Source organism: Panicum virgatum, chromosome 9N (genome assembly GCF_016808335.1).
Source record: "Panicum virgatum strain AP13 chromosome 9N, P.virgatum_v5, whole genome shotgun sequence".
Taxonomy (NCBI): Eukaryota; Viridiplantae; Streptophyta; class Magnoliopsida; order Poales; family Poaceae; genus Panicum; species Panicum virgatum.
The window spans coordinates 63,854,690-63,870,394 of record NC_053153.1 but is presented as its reverse complement, the minus strand read 5'-3'; the positions used below and the strand labels follow the sequence as shown (position 1 = coordinate 63,870,394).

Below are 15,705 nucleotides of genomic sequence, written 5' to 3'. Positions count from 1 at the left end.
TGTCGGGTTTAATGGTGTAGTGGATGGTTGTTTTCCAACTTTTCTTTGGTTGATGATTCCAATCGACCGCACGTTGGAGTTTAGCTAGATGGTTTTCGAACACCAAAACGATATAATTTGAGATGGAGGGAGTATGTGTTTAATAGCACATGAAATACAATGTTCTACTCCGATGGAACAAGGGTGGCAGATAACTACCGGTCAAGCAGCTGGGGACCAAAGGTTCTCGCATACAGCTTATTCCTCCAGCCTTCAAGCCATGTAATAGAAAACCTTCGCCTCCCCAGCATACTACCAACGTTCAGATCTGATGGGGTGCGCAAACGCTCTGTACAAGCACAGTAGCGTCAAGTAAGGATCTTTCAACAGCCCAGTTGGCAACCTACCATCCTCTGTTCAGAAAGGGTAAACAGTAACAGTGATTTACGTGGCCGCGACAGCAAAAATTCAATTTTCATCAATCGTCTTGATCTGGCAAGTACTTGAATACAAGCTGGGTTCCAAAAAAAAACTAATCTCAACATGGTTACTAGCCTGTAATATTCATTCTACAAAACAGGGAGTCCCAGCCTTCGTCTTCTTGGCTCTCCCTTACCAATAAATACCTCACTCATCATCGGCGTGCTTTTTCTTCTTTTTCTTCTTATCTTTCTTGCCCGGCTCCTCGGTTTGCATTGCAACATCCTCACCATCTGCGTCAGATTTCTTCTTTTTTTTCTTCTTCTCTCCTTCTGCAGCGGCCACAGCAGGCTCCTCCTCGCTCTCCTTAGATTTCTTTTTCTTCTCACCATCAGCGTCAGCCGCAGGAGTCTCCTCAGTTTCCTTGGACTTCTTCTTTTTCTTCCTTTCCTGGTCACCATCCTCCTCGATTGCTTCTGCTGTAGGCTTTGTTGGCGGTGCAGCCTCCGCATCATGATGTTTCCTCTTCTTTGAAGCCAATTCTGACTTCTTTGGTGTCTCTTCAGTGGATTGCCCCAGTACAACATCCGCAGCAGCGTTGTAGGTCTAAATCAAACGCACATCAGTCAAAAATGAGTTCCCACAAAAAAAAGAACATACTTCAACAAAAAGGGTGTTCAGATAAGGATACTTCAAGTAAAACCCATGGGATCTTATTTCGCTAACTAGATGAAGCATCAGGTACTAGAACAGTCAATACTTGCCCAAACTATTGCCCGAAGCATTTACAAAGTTGGAAGTGAAGAGTGAGCAACAATGTTTTTCCCAGCCATTCCATTATGCAAAAGGAATCATAATATTTTTCAAGAAACACAAACATGACACTGCTTACCTTAGCAGGGGTGATTAAAGCCCCAGCACCCTTCTTCCTGTCCTTTTCATACGCTTCTATCTTGGGCTTTCCCTTAGCGGAACCAGCAGATTTCCCAAATTCTGTTTTCTCAAGAACTTGAAGCCGTGTCTCAAGCTGTTCAATTGTCACATGTCAGAAGACAATTTATTGTTCTTAAAGACAATTTATTGTTCTTATTATAGAGACTTAAATTGTTTCCGCAGTGCAGATACCTTGAGTCGACTCTCCGTGCCAATGGAGTTGTCCTCACCATCACCAAGGGCATCATACCGGATGGCAAGAGCAGTTTTCGCAGCGAGAGAACGAGATATCTTTCCCTTGTGCTTTTGAGATGCCTTGCCAATTAAGGATGCATGGTAGATGAGGCCGTACTTTGGTGTAGAATGCTTCGTCTTTAGAGCTCTAAATAAAGCCTGGAGAGAAATACAACCTTCAGTGGCTTAGTGGAGAAAACAATTCTGGAAGATAACATAAAAAAATAGTCCACATTCATGGCATCAATTGATGTCACTACAAATTAGGTAACATAAAAAAAAGAGGCCAAGCATTCGTGCATCTTACTTATCTCCTGTGTGTTGACACAAATATAGAAGAACAGGATCACATATAGAAAACGGACAAGAAATGAAAAAAAAGTTTTGGAAAAACAATAGAAAAGTACACACCTTCTCTGCACCAAGTATCTGAATTGTGCTGCCAGGCTGCTTGGCTAAATTTAGCAAACTGCCACCATGCGCAATAAGGCGAGCACCAACTAATTCACCCACCAGTGCGGTCAGATTTGGAGCAATAGTGTTCATCCTGCTTTTTAAATACTCGTACAGCTGCGCTCTGTACTCAGAAAGAGCCAATACTTGATCACATAGCTCTCTGATATTTAACAGGTCAAGGTCATTAACTTCTGTTCCCATGGATATTACTGCTGCCTCCTTTAGCTGTGTTTCTACATCTTCATCTGACAGTATCTGTAAACAGCATAGCTTATTTCTAAGCACATTCCCTCGTAGACATGTAAATAACATTTATAAAATGTCAATAACTAACCTCAGAGAAATCAAGCTTGACTGCATTAGCTCTGTTGCCCATCATCTTCACAACTTTTGCATACTGTATATTATCTGTGACTATCTTAGTGAGCTCTGGAAAGTGCCAACCATACCATTCACGAACCCTCATGGCATACGTGTTAAGCTCTTTGTCAAGATCATCCAATAAGCCAATGGCCTGAATGATCATGGTATCAACCTGTGGAACAAAAACAATGCTGGTCATCTCACTTAAACGAGTCAAAATGGGTAATTTACAAACACAAACCCTAACTAGCCAACACACAAGATGTCAAATATTATGAATGTTGCAAGATAAATTAGATAAATAGCAGCATCAGAGTGCAACAAAAGGGCAAAATGCACAAATACAGTATGTTTATGTGAAGCAACAAGTGATGGAATAATGAAAAGGCAGAAATTTAGGCCATGTTCACGAAAATTTTTGGATTTTGGTACTGTACCACTTTCATTGTTATTTGGCAATTAATGTCCAATCATGGACTAATTAGGCTTAAGATTCATCTCGTCATTTACAGTTAAATGTGTAATTAGTTATTTTTTCAACTGCATTTAATGCTCCATGCATGTGTCCTAAGATTCGATGTGATGGGAACTGTAGAAAATTTTTTGGGAACTAAACATGCCCCTAGCAAAAAGCGAAATAGCAATGACATCAGACTCACCTTCTCAGGACTGAACTTCAGCTTATACCTAGACAGGCTGTGTGACAGTCCCAAGCTCATCGGACCAAGGTCTTGTGCACCCAACCCAGTTATAAGCTCAGTGAGCTGATTTCTCAGCCCTCTCATCAGCTCCATCACAGCACTGTTGTGAAGGCAGTCAATTTTCTGCAAGAACGTAAAACTACTGTAAGGAGTGCCAGTCACTCTACAAACATATAAAACCCATGAAGTGCCACTGACCAGCTTTTCCTTTATAGCATTGCCAAGCTTAGAATCAGCAACAGCTAATGTTTCACCCTCACAATGCTTCTGCAAGAACTTGCGCAGACTCTTGCTAGGCTTGCTATCAATAATTAGGGTCGCAGCAGAGAGAGCATCAGATGTGTTCTCAAACTTGTTGAAAGCCTTCAGCTCAACCACCTACACAAAGTTCATTATTTCCAGTCAGAAAAGATAACTAAATGTACAGAAGCAAAGCATATAACTGTAAGACAATATCATAATTATCATAAAAGCTGATAAAATATTTCGCATTTTGAACAAAAAGATCTTTGTGTTGGTAGGTGCACGGAAAAACGATCTTCTGGGGATGCTGTTAGTGGTGATCTGCACCATTACCACCTTCACCCATGAATATAACTTGTATCAGCAGGAAATTTATTGACCGAGGGAGAAAGGCTGGAATACAAGAACTATCAGGCAATTTCCGGTCTAAAGTTTATATGTTCAAAATAGCTAACAAAAAATGCATTGTGGAACGTATTCAGCTAGCAACCCATATTGCTCGCATTCTGCTGGCAAGTCCGCAGTCTTCAACACTTCCACTGGGGTAAAAGAGTTACATTGACATCATTAATTTAAAAACACACGCGCAGAATAATGTGCTAGATCATGCAGTGGAACTTCATAAAAGGAAAACTCTTTTGTCCTTTGAATGTTAACAGAATCACATACCCTTCTCGCCGATTCCGATGTCGTGAACTCCTTCCATAGATCCTACAAGCACGAACACAGGACATAGCACATTAGCACGTTGAATTCAATAAACAAGCGCGAAACAGGCCAAATTTAACGAGTCCAATGAAAACCAAACTTAGAAATTGAAGCAGCGGCAGCAGCGACCACTCACCTCGACCTTGTCTAGCTTCCCCTCGTCGAGCACCTTGAAGAGGGCGAACCCCGCGGGGGTCTCGAACAGCACCAACATCTCGTTAGCAGCCGACTATCTCCGCTGAAACAAACCAAATAAGCCCCCGCCCTTGACCTGCATCAAACACGCGCCCACGGAACCAAAATCAGACCGGGAAACGCACGCGTGAACCCAATCGGGCAGCTGAGGCGCCAGAATACGTCGAACCTAGGGGAGATTGGGCGTTGGAGAGGGCAAGGCGAAGAGGGGTGCGCCGGCCGGCGAGACGGAGAGGGGGTGGCGCAGGTGGGGAAAGGAGAGGCAGCCGCCGCAGGCCCGCAGGGGTTTTAGCGCTAGGGTTTGGAGTGGGAGAAACTTATACTAGGGAGGAGGAAAGGGCTCGATGTCCCATCTCGCCGTTGGTTCGGCGGGACCGGGGTGTTCGGCCGTTGGATGGACTGTCTGGGGTTTTAGGTCAGTGGTTGGAGTTAACGAGACCATGTTCTGTCAACTTTTTGCATCCCAGCAACTCAATTTTGAAAATTAGATTAGAATTTTTAGGAGTTTCAGAACAGACTAAGGATCACGGGAAAAGGTACCTATAGACTTGGCAAATGCTACTAGTAATCATTTTGCAAGTCTAATTGCACGCATGCAAATTTTCATGACTGATTAAATGTAGGTGCTGATGATTACCGATTGACAAGAAGACTATAAATGATCAAATTCGTAGAAAAATTTTAAGCACTGCAAATACTCGCATTCGTGGACATGTAAACTATTGTATAATAAGAATAACTGTTTATATTTAATGTGAAAATACTATAACTCAGTTAACTTTGTTCATCTCATTCTCTGTTACATTATTTTGATTAATTAAAACTAGGGTTATCATATTAGTTGTACCAAATAGATAGTTTTTTTAAAAAAAACATAGTGAATGCATTAACGCTCAAATTAACATTTGCACACATATTCCTAAGGACACTCGAATACCTTATCCTTTTAACAACTAGGGTCACCAAGGAAGCGATGGTGTAGTGTTAGTAAGAGCGGTGGGCGAACGAGCCTCTAGTTGACTTGGTTAGATGGCTCTAGTAGTACTTCTCAGGTTGTGAGTTCGACTTCTAATGGGAGCGAATCTCAGTCTGAGGTTTAAAAAAATCCTCATTGGCTAGAAAATCCAGGGTTCGGGAGGTTTTCTCGGGCGGAAAGCAGAAGTCGCTTCTTTTTAATAAAAAAACGGCGGGTGTCATAACTCCTCCAATCGAGTTTTTACTTTTTAGTAAGAGCGGTGGACTTGGCGACCAGAGCAGAGAACCACCAAGAGGCAAGAGCCGGTGGTGTGGACGAGAGGAGCACCTAGAACGGAGAAGAAAAGTGATACGTAGGAATTAGGAGGAATGATGTCTGTCGATTGGAGCCAAGAGGTACAGCGCATACCTAAAGAAGTCCTGCCTCAGCGAGGCTACCTACTTCCTATGAGGCCGCGATGGATACATGCATATACTTCCTTTTGCTTGCAAGAGCGATTGCTTGGGCTGCTCCGCACAAACCATTGCTTGCCATGGCTATCAGCTGAGACGAGCGGGCCATTGTTTGTTGACGCACCAGGAGCATCTATATCTGACCGTTTGCTTTCCCACGGACAGAAAGACCAAACTGCCGCTGTGCTGCACCAGAAAAAGCCAGATGAGTTCCAACACCGTATGTCCGTATGACAAAGGGAACCGCGGGTTGCATTTCCTGTTCCAGCGTTGCCATCGCATGGCCTGGTCCAGTCCTGAAAAAAGTCCAACCTCAATGCCTTTTGTTTCTGGCCTGACACGATAAACATGGTGGTTTAGATTTAATGATCAACACAAAGAAAATATTAGACAGTGAAGCCCCCTCTTCCATTAGTATAAAATTCAGGGTTTTAACTGATCACAAGACAGGACAAACGAAACAAAGGAGAAAAATGAACTATCATCGAGCAGCAGAAGACTCGAGGCTCTTCCTGCAAATCTAGTATACACTAGGTAAATTGCGCGCTACGCTACGCTCATTTGAAAATATAGAGCAAAATAATTGATGCGTTGATGGTTACGTATGCGTTGATTATTACGTATAGGCCGAATTCATGTCCCGCGTCGGGCTTTCTCTCTCCAGGACACGAATGGGCTGATTGTTGCGTATGGGCCGAATCCATGCCCTGCGTCGGGCTTCCTCTCTCCAGGACACGTGTCGCAGCCACAACGTCCAGGCACTCTCATCCCTCCCTTTCCATGGCGTATAAGAGTAAGAGTATGTTCCAGTCTTGCAGGGATGCCAGGTAATAGAAACGTGCATCTCTCCAGCATGCCACCAGCGCGATCATAACTGATGGGGTGCACAAACAGTGTATGTCTCAGCTGCCTAATTACCAATCTCAGTTCTGAAAGGATCAACAATAATGGTAACTTATGCGACTGCACCAGCAAAAATTAATCTTCTTCAACGGTCCAGATCGAGTACTTGGGTTCAAAAAAAAAAACTAAACTCAACCTGGTTACTAGCATGTAATATCCATTCTACAGAACAGCGAGCCCCAACCTTCATCACCATGGCTCTCCCGTCACCAAGTGAAATCCTCACTCATCATCAGCATGCTTTTTCTTCTTTTTCTTCTTATCTTTCTTACCAGACTCCTCAGTTTGCACTGTGTCAGATTTCTTCTTTTTCTTCTTCCCGCCTTCAGCAGTTGACACAGCAGGCTCCTCCTCTTTCTCCTTAGACTTCTTTTTCTTTTTCTTCTCACCATCAGCATCAGCCACAGGTGTCTCCTCAGTTTCCTTAGACTTCTTTTTCTTCCTCTCCAGGTCACCATCCTCCTGGATTGCTTCAGCAGCAGGCTCTGTTGGCGGGGCAGTCTCCGCATCATGATGTTTCCTCTTCTTTGAAGCCAATTCAGACTTCTTCGGTGTTTCTTCAGTGGATTTGCCTAGAAAAACATCAGCAGCAGGATTGTATGCCTAAAACAAAATCAAAACATCAGTCAGAATGAGATCCACCCTAAAAAGGAACAAATTCCACCAAAAACGGGTGCTCACAAAAGAATGCTTCAAGAAAAACCCATGGGATCTTTTTTTCACTAAATAGATGAAGCATCAGGTACTAGAACAGTCTATAGTTACGGAAATACTGTTCTTTCAATGCTTTTAAGTATTGATGACAAAGTTGGCAGTGAAGTGAGCAACAATATTGCCCCTGCCCCATTATAAAAAATATTTCTTATAATATTTTTCAAGAAACACAACAATGACACTGCTTACCTTAGCAGGAGTAATTAAAGCCCCAGCACCCTTCTTCCTGTCCTTTTCATACGCTTCTATCTTGGGCTTTCCTTTTGCGGAACCAGCAGATTTCCCAAATTCTGTTTTCTCAAGAACTTGAAGCCGTGTCTCAAGCTGTTCAATTGTCACATGTCAGAAGACAATTTATTGTTTGAATTTAGAAACTAAAATTCTTTCCGCAGTGCAGATACCTTGAGTCGACTCTCCGTGCCAATGGAGTTGTCCTCACCATCACCAAGGGCATCATACCGGATGGCAAGAGCAGTTTTCGCAGCGAGAGAACGAGAGATCTTTCCCTTGTGCTTTTGAGATGCCTTGCCAATTAAGGATGCATGGTAGATGAGGCCGTACTTAGGTGTAGAATGCTTTGTCTTTAGAGCTCTGAATAAAGCCTGGAGAGAAATACAACCTTCAGTGGCTTATTGGAGAAACAAATTCTAGAAGATAACATAAAAAAATAGTCCACATTCATGGCATCAATTGATGTCACTACAAATTAGGTAACATAAAAAAAAAGAGGCCAAGCCTTCGTGCATCTTACTTCTCTCCTGTGTGTTGACACACATATAGAAGAACAGGATCACATAAAGAAAACAGACAAGAAATGAAAAAAAATGTTTTGGAAAAACAATAGAAAAGTACACACCTTCTCTGCACCAAGTATCTGAATTGTGCTGCCAGGCTGCTTGGCTAAATTTAGCAAACTGCCACCATGCGCAATAAGGCGAGCACCAACTAATTCACCCACCAGTGCGGTCAGATTTGGAGCAATAGTGTTCATCCTGCTTTTTAAATACTCGTACAGCTGCGCTCTGTACTCAGAAAGAGCCAATACTTGATCACATAGCTCTCTGATATTTAACAGGTCAAGGTCATTAACTTCTGTTCCCATGGATATTACTGCTGCCTCCTTTAGCTGTGTTTCTACATCTTCATCTGACAGTATCTGTAAACAGCATAGCTTATTTCTAAGCACATTCCCTCGTAGACATGTAAATAACATTTATAAAATGTCAATAACTAACCTCAGAGAAATCAAGCTTGACTGCATTAGCTCTGTTGCCCATCATCTTCACAACTTTTGCATACTGTATATTATCTGTGACTATCTTAGTGAGCTCTGGAAAGTGCCAACCATACCATTCACGAACCCTCATGGCATACGTGTTAAGCTCTTTGTCAAGATCATCCAATAAGCCAATGGCCTGAATGATCATGGTATCAACCTGTGGAGCAAAAACAATGCTGGTCATCTCACTTAAACGAATTAAAATGGGTAATTTACAAATACAAATCCTAACTAGCCAACACACAAGATGTCCAATATTATGAATGTTGCAATATAAGTTAGATATATAGCAGCATCAGAGTGCAACAGAAGTGAAAAATGCACAAATACAGTATTGGAGCTGAATAAATATGTTTATGTGAAGCAACAAGTGATGAGATAATGAAAAGGCAGAAATTTAGAAGAAAAAAAACGAAATAGCAATGGCATCAAACTCACCTTCTCAGGGCTGAACTTCAGCTTATACCTAGACAGGCTGTGTGACAATCCCAAGCTCATCGGACCAAGGTCTTGTGCACCCAACCCAGTTATAAGCTCAGTGAGCTGATTTCTCAGCCCTCTCATCAGCTCCATCACAGCAATGTTGTGAAGGCAGTCAATTTTCTGCAAGAACGTAAAGCTACTGTGACGAGTGCCAGTCACTCTACAAACATACAAAACCCAAGAAGTGCCACTGACCAGCTTTTCTTTTATAGCATTGCCAAGCTTAGAATCAGCAACAGCTAATGTTTCACCCTCACAGTGCTTCTGCAAGAACTTGCGCAGACCCTTGCTAGGCTTGCTATCAATAATTAGGGTCGCAGCAGAGAGAGCGTCAGATGTGTTCTCAAACTTGTTGAAAGCCTTCAGCTCAACCACCTACACGAAGTTCATTATCACTAGTTAGAAAAGACTACTGAATGTAAAGAAACAAAGAATATAACTAAGGACACGATACCAGAACTATCATAAAAGCCTGTTAAAGGTGATATGCATCATTACCACTTTCACCCATTATATGCATTTGACATATCTCAGCAGGAAATAGTATTTCCCCTAGCGGGAAAGGGTATGAATACATGTATTTTCTAGGCACTTTGCAGCTTTAAGTTGATGTGTTCAAAATAGCTAAACAAAAAGAATTGCTAGCTACCCATGTATGTAAGCTATGTCCGATTCTACTGGCGAAGTCCACAGTGCTCCGCCAGGGTAAATTACATTGACATCATTGATTTAAAAAGGCACACGCAGAATGTCATAAACTGCTAGGTCCTGCAGTGGGATTTCGTAGAACCAAAACTCGTTTGCCCTTTCAAGGTTAACAGAATCACATACCCTTCTTGCCGAGTCCGATGTTGTGAACTCCTTCCATAGATCCTACAAGCACGAACACAGGACATACCACGGTGAGTTCAATAAACAAGCGCGCAGCAGGCCAAATTTAACAAACCCAAACAAAACCAAAACTTAGTAAGTGAAACAGTGGCAGCAGGCAGCAGCAACCACTCACCTCGACCTTGTCCAGCTTCCCCTCATCGAGCACCTTGAAGAGGGCGAACCCCGCGGGGGTCTCGAATAGCACCAACATATCCTCCTCGAATCAGTAGCCCACGACTATGTTGTAACAAACCAAATACCCCCCTCCCCCTGCAGCAAACGCACGCCGACAGAACCAAATCAGGCCGAGGAACGCAAGCGTGAACCCAATCGGGCTGCTGAGGCGCCTGAAGCGGTCGAACCTGGGGGATATTCGGCGTTGGAGAGGGCGAGGCGAAGAGGGGTTTCGCCTGCGGCGGCCGGCGAGACGGAGAGGGGGCGGGGGGAAGAGGAGAGGGGGAGAGGTAAGCCGCCGCAAGGGTTTTAGCGCTAGGGCTTGGAGAAATTTATACAGGGCAGGTGGAAGGGATTCGGTGTTCCATCTCGCCGTTGGCTCAGCTGGGCCTGGTGCTCGGCCGTTGGATACCCGGATGGATTGTTTGGGGTTTTAGGTCGTGGTTGGAGTTGACAAGACAGTTTCTGTCAACGTTTTGCATTTCAATCAAGATTTTAAATCACCGGCTAAGATGTTTAGCAGCGGAGCTGCTGTTACGGTGTTTAGCGGGTTATAGCCGGAATTTAACGGACTATAGCCGGCTTTAGCGGACTAAATGCCATAGCGGCCATCCTTTCAAGAAGCTATAGCTGTCTATAGCAGAAGTTATAGCCGGCTATTTAAAACTTTGATTCCAACAACTCCGATTTTAAAAATTCCTATAGAAAAAACTCTAATCTCAAAAATTAGATTAGCAATTGTGTGGGTTGAATTGTAATTAGAACTTCCATGAAATTCAACTTTAAATCAATATCAACATTCTTTCTACTTTACATATTTCAGGTATTGGTGATCTGAGACTTCGGCCTAATGGAATCTGTACCTTTGTGCTACATTCAAGATTACAATTAGGAGAAGCTTGAGTTGACCTCAAGTTTTCGCTCAATCAGCATAACCATTCTCGGCCATTTAGTACTCGATGATTACAATACGTGAACATAAGCTCTAGTTGAACTCGAGTAAGCTCGGTACTCAAGTCTAGCCCAACTACATGATTGGTATATGTTGTGTTCGCTTAGCTGTGGCTGGTGGTTAGTGTTGATTTATTATGAGAGAATAGTACTATTGACTGATTAGTAACTGGTGGCTGGTGCTGATTTAGTATGGAAAAACAATTCTGCTAGTTGGTTGACTGACAAGTCAAACGAACAGAGCCTATAAGCTTAGGCACAGTCCCCAACTTGACTCAGTTTACCATATGCTCGAGCTTGAACAAGTCACAGCGTGATTCGGTGTGTTTTGGTTTTGACCCAGCTCAGTTGTGTAAATTCAGCGCGGAAGCGTAGGATTTTGGAACATGACGGCTGGATTTTTGACCTACTACGTACGCCTAACGCATAACGACAGCCCACGCAAATCAGCCACAGGTTCTGGGCTACAGCCCACACACATGTGTGTGCCGCCTCGCGCCCCATTTCATTACCCTTTGCCAAGGCCCAAGGCCCACGGGATGAAGGAACAAAAGGGTGGGAGGGGGAGTAACGCATCACTGCTGACGTCATCTAGCCCCCGACAGTCACCAGACTCCCGCTCCGAGCCGTCCCATCCCCACCAACGGCCGCATCTCCCGCCCAGATCTTCTCGCCGGACAGGTGCACCTCCCCATATTTCCCGTCCCGTCCCGTCCCGTCCCGTCCCTGTCGAACCATGGCGAAGCTGCTGCTCCGCGCCTCCTGTCCTCTTCCCTTCCCCTCCCGGCGGGCAACGCAAACGCAAACGCAAACGCAAACGCAGCGCCCCCGTCTCCTCTCCGAAAGCGACCGCTCCCCCGCCGCCGCTCGCCCGGCCGGCCAACTGGCGGACGGGCCCCGCCCCCGAAAAAAAAAGGAGAGGTGCTCGCGGCAAAGGCGTCCCACGAGCCGCGCGCCCGTCCGTGCGGGGTCACTCGCCGCCGGTCACGTACGCCCCAGATCACGGGACACCTGTCCAGCGCCGACGGCCCCCCGGGCGCTCGCCCCGCGCCTTCGCGGGGAGTCCGTCGCCGAGCAGCCAAGTAGCAGCGCGCAGCAAGAAGGGCCGAGGCGACTAGGCGAACCCCCTCGCTCTCTCGTGTCCCGTCGTCGTCGTCGTCGTCGCCTCCTTTTCCCACCCGTCCCTTTCCGCATTAACGGCGCTCACGCTTCCCGCTCCAGTCCAGCCTCCGCCCCTCCTTCTTATCCCCCAAGCAAAGCCGGCCAGGGCAGAGGGAGGCGAAACGGGCCCCGTCTCTCCCCGCGGACCGCATCTCAATTCTCATCCTCCTGCTCAGTCCTGCGATCCAGTGAGCAGCACCTGCCATCGCCAGCTACCAACGGGATGGGTGAGGAGGAGCAGCGGAAGCACATGGTGGGTTCCGAGCTAGACCAGGAGCTGGAGCCGCGGCAAGGAGAGGAGGAGAAGGTGAAGGAGGAGGCCAAGAAATCCGCGCCTGGGGACGCGGAGGCCGGCGACGGCGCCGCCGCGGAGGCGGCGAGCTGCGACTACTGCGGCGCCGCGGCGGCGGCGGTCTACTGCCGCGCCGACGCCGCCAGGCTCTGCCTGCCGTGCGACCGCCACGTGCACGGCGCCAACGGGGTCTGCTCCCGCCACGCCCGCGCCCCGCTCTGTGCCGATTGCCGTGCCGCCGGGGCCGTCTTCCGCCACGCCTCCTCCGCGGCCTTCCTCTGCTCCAATTGCGACTTTGGGAGGCACCGGGACGGCAGCGGCGGCGAGCCGGCGTTCCACGACCGCTGCGCGGTGCAGCCCTACTCCGGGTGCCCGCCGGCGACCGAGCTCGCGGCGCTTCTCGGGGTGCCCCTCTTCGACAAGCCGGCCGCCGAAGACGGTGGTTGGTGGAACATCTGGGAGGAGCCGCAGGTGCTCAGCTTGGAGGATCTGATCGTGCCCACCACTCCCTGCCATGGCTTCCAGCCTCTCCTCACACCATCATCTCCCAAGGTACTGCTCTCACCTTTGGAGAAAGAAATCGGATTTGTCTCATCCTGCTTCGATTCATCTGATCTGAACTCTCTATTGGTTATTCTCTGAACAAGAACCGGAGCATCTCCGCAGACGAAAACATGAACGAGGAGATCCTCCGGCAGCTGGGTGAGCTTGCAGAGTCAGACGGAGGGGTGCAGGCAGCAGCAGGTCACGAGGAGGCAGAGCAAGCTGGAGATCAGTTCCCTTCATGGACACCGCCACCACAGTATACTACTGGGCATGGCAATTTTGGAGCAGAGAACAGCCATGAGGTCGCCGCGACCATGCCTACTCCTGGCTTTGAGGTTTGATCCGTGGACTTGAATTTCTATTAAGAGGATGATCACCCCCTGGTTTTTCAAACTATGGATGTAGTCAGGATACTTGACTCCTGACAACGCATTGAACGATAGCATCATTCCAGAACTTACACCTAGATACAATATTGCCTGGAAGCATTTGCATTTGAATGGCATAAATTGTATATCACATATTCAACATCATGTATGCTTAAAGCGTGCTTTCCATTATGTCATACCTATCTCGATGAAGAATATATTCTGAAAGTGCAAAAGTGCCATGATTTTAGCATACATCTCTCGGGAGTAATGAAGTCATCATCTCATTCTAGTTAAGATATTTGTGATGACTATTTACCCATGCTGTTCAAAAACTATGGATGAAGTCAGCACTTGTATTCTGAAGTTATGAAAAATTGTATTGGTCACAGAACATGTGATTTCTTTTCAGTGGGCAAAAACATTCGCCACAGCATCAACTGAAAACTTATGCCAATGCAAGATAGTGTCTGAAGCATTTCCTATTGAAATTGCACAAACAATATAACAAATATCCTGCATCATATGCTTAACACGCTTTCCACTGAGTCTAGCTATCTTGAGGAGGGATATATTCTGAGGTTCCTTGTGGTAGCAACTCAACACAACTCTTGGAATCAGAATCAAGTCATTGTAGTTAAGAATATTGCAATTCGATCTTTATAGCCAGAATTTGCTAGTGGTATATTGATATGGTTCTTGTGGTTGTCTTTTCTCTTTTCTGTTTTCTTTTAAACGACCAGTTTCTTTTTCTGGCTATCACATCAGAAGATGCGATTGCTGAACCGGCACAATAACTTGATACTGCCACGGTGCCATACCTCGATCTACTAACATGCTGTAGTAAAACTTGGTCATGAAAAAGACAAGTAGGTCTAATTCTCCGGTGCAACAGCTAAGAACTCTGAAAAACACAAACTACTTCTGCACTTGTTCAGTTGTTCTTATTGGTCATTCTTTTGTTTTGCACACATTGCTTGCTTATTTGGACATCAACTAATAAGTTGGTTTTATCTGGCTCGTAGAATGGCAGTTGGAACACCAATGATTATCATGTCCTAAATGATGCCTGCAAGGTCGAGCTCGCATGTGATCCAGCTCCAGTCAGCTCATCTGAAGCTTGCTTGTCATCATTTGTTCCATTGTCGGAAATCTGCCCCAACATGAGCAATAGTAGCAGTATGGAGGAGAACCACCAGACTAATCCTGGCCTTGGCACACCTACGCAAGCTTTCCCCAAAAGAACCGGCTTTGATGTTGTGCCCTGCCCTGATAGGGGCTCGGTCATCTCGCGCTATAAGGAGAAGAGGAAGACAAGAAGGTGAAATATGGATATGTCATGACATGATTATTGCTTTTCCTGACGTTTTCTTGGTAAAGACCACTTTGTAGTTGTGTGTCTTCTTATGTACATAACAGTGTTGCAACGGAACTCTTGCAGATTCGACAGGCAGGTTCGGTATGAATCACGCAAAGTTCGTGCTGATGGCAGGCTCAGGATCAAGGGGCGTTTTGCAAAGGCAAACCAGACATAAAATTTAAGGAGCAAACTGATTAGCAGTGAAGATAATACAAAATCTGCCATAGTTTTGTTTGCCTTCAGTTCCATAGCTGATAGCTCGTAGCCTCATACACAGTTTGAATGTTGTCTGTATATTGCCGTCATGTGGATACACTTATTTGAAAAGAGATCCAGTCCCTGTAAATAGTCCTACACCCACGAATTCTAAGATTTTGTCATGCTGGAGATATCATGCACACGAAAGAATAGCATTGTTATGTTTGTTTTGGTACGGTTACTATGCAATTTGTATTTCAAATGCAAAAACTTCCTTTCACTGAGGAGCAATCACCAACAATGTAACAATTCAAAACAAAAAGATGCTAATATGATGTTTCAAGAAAAGATGTTAATTGGGTGGTGGAATCTATTAACACGAACAACTCATTTTGTGTGTTGTGGATTCCTTTGAACAATCTAGCACTGGTGAATTATGTTTTCAGTGTTTACTGCTTCGATGGAAAACAGTGGACAAAACATACTGTGCGCAGAACCAGAAAGATTTGCAACAGCAAAATTTCTCTCCCTTCCAATCAGACAATGCATTGACTATGGTTGTTAGAGGAGTCAAAGGCCTATTGGGCCTTAGCCCATTAGGGTTAATTAGTCGCTTGCTTAGGGGTCAAGTAAACCTCTTTATATAAAGAGAGGAGATGTATCAATCTAATCAAGCAAGAGATTAGAAGGAGATCCCTTCTCTCTTGCCGGCCGAGGGCGAAGCCCCGCGGCCGGCGTTCCCG

At 45.4% G+C, this 15,705-nt stretch overlaps 3 protein-coding genes across 3 annotated transcripts; 1 reads left to right on the top strand and 2 right to left on the bottom strand.

The window, feature by feature from the left end:
* Positions 1–419: 419 nt before the first annotated feature.
* On the bottom strand, positions 420–4,557 carry LOC120693489 (probable nucleolar protein 5-2). Its single transcript, XM_039976933.1, has 10 exons — positions 4,402–4,557; positions 4,174–4,308; positions 3,999–4,040; positions 3,285–3,464; positions 3,045–3,209; positions 2,357–2,557; positions 1,978–2,277; positions 1,525–1,725; positions 1,292–1,426; positions 420–1,005 (listed from the first exon to the last, which is right to left on the bottom strand). Exons 2-10 carry the CDS (start codon positions 4,249–4,251, stop codon positions 607–609), a joined length of 1,701 nt encoding a protein of 566 aa, XP_039832867.1. The 5' UTR covers positions 4,252–4,308; positions 4,402–4,557; the 3' UTR covers positions 420–606.
* Positions 4,558–6,558: 2,001 nt separating this feature from the next.
* LOC120693488 (probable nucleolar protein 5-2) lies at positions 6,559–10,420 on the bottom strand. The gene is made up of 10 exons (XM_039976931.1): positions 10,275–10,420; positions 10,046–10,182; positions 9,871–9,912; positions 9,235–9,414; positions 8,995–9,159; positions 8,513–8,713; positions 8,134–8,433; positions 7,679–7,879; positions 7,467–7,601; positions 6,559–7,166 (listed from the first exon to the last, which is right to left on the bottom strand). The coding sequence occupies exons 2-10, from the start codon at positions 10,121–10,123 to the stop codon at positions 6,786–6,788; spliced, it is 1,683 nt and encodes a 560-aa protein (XP_039832865.1). The 5' UTR covers positions 10,124–10,182; positions 10,275–10,420; the 3' UTR covers positions 6,559–6,785.
* Positions 10,421–12,256: 1,836 nt separating this feature from the next.
* LOC120687908 (zinc finger protein CONSTANS-LIKE 13-like) lies at positions 12,257–15,203 on the top strand. The gene is made up of 4 exons (XM_039969998.1): positions 12,257–13,042; positions 13,138–13,371; positions 14,430–14,725; positions 14,846–15,203. Exons 1-4 carry the CDS (start codon positions 12,422–12,424, stop codon positions 14,937–14,939), a joined length of 1,245 nt encoding a protein of 414 aa, XP_039825932.1. The 5' UTR covers positions 12,257–12,421; the 3' UTR covers positions 14,940–15,203.
* The last annotated feature ends 502 nt before the right edge of the window (positions 15,204–15,705 follow it).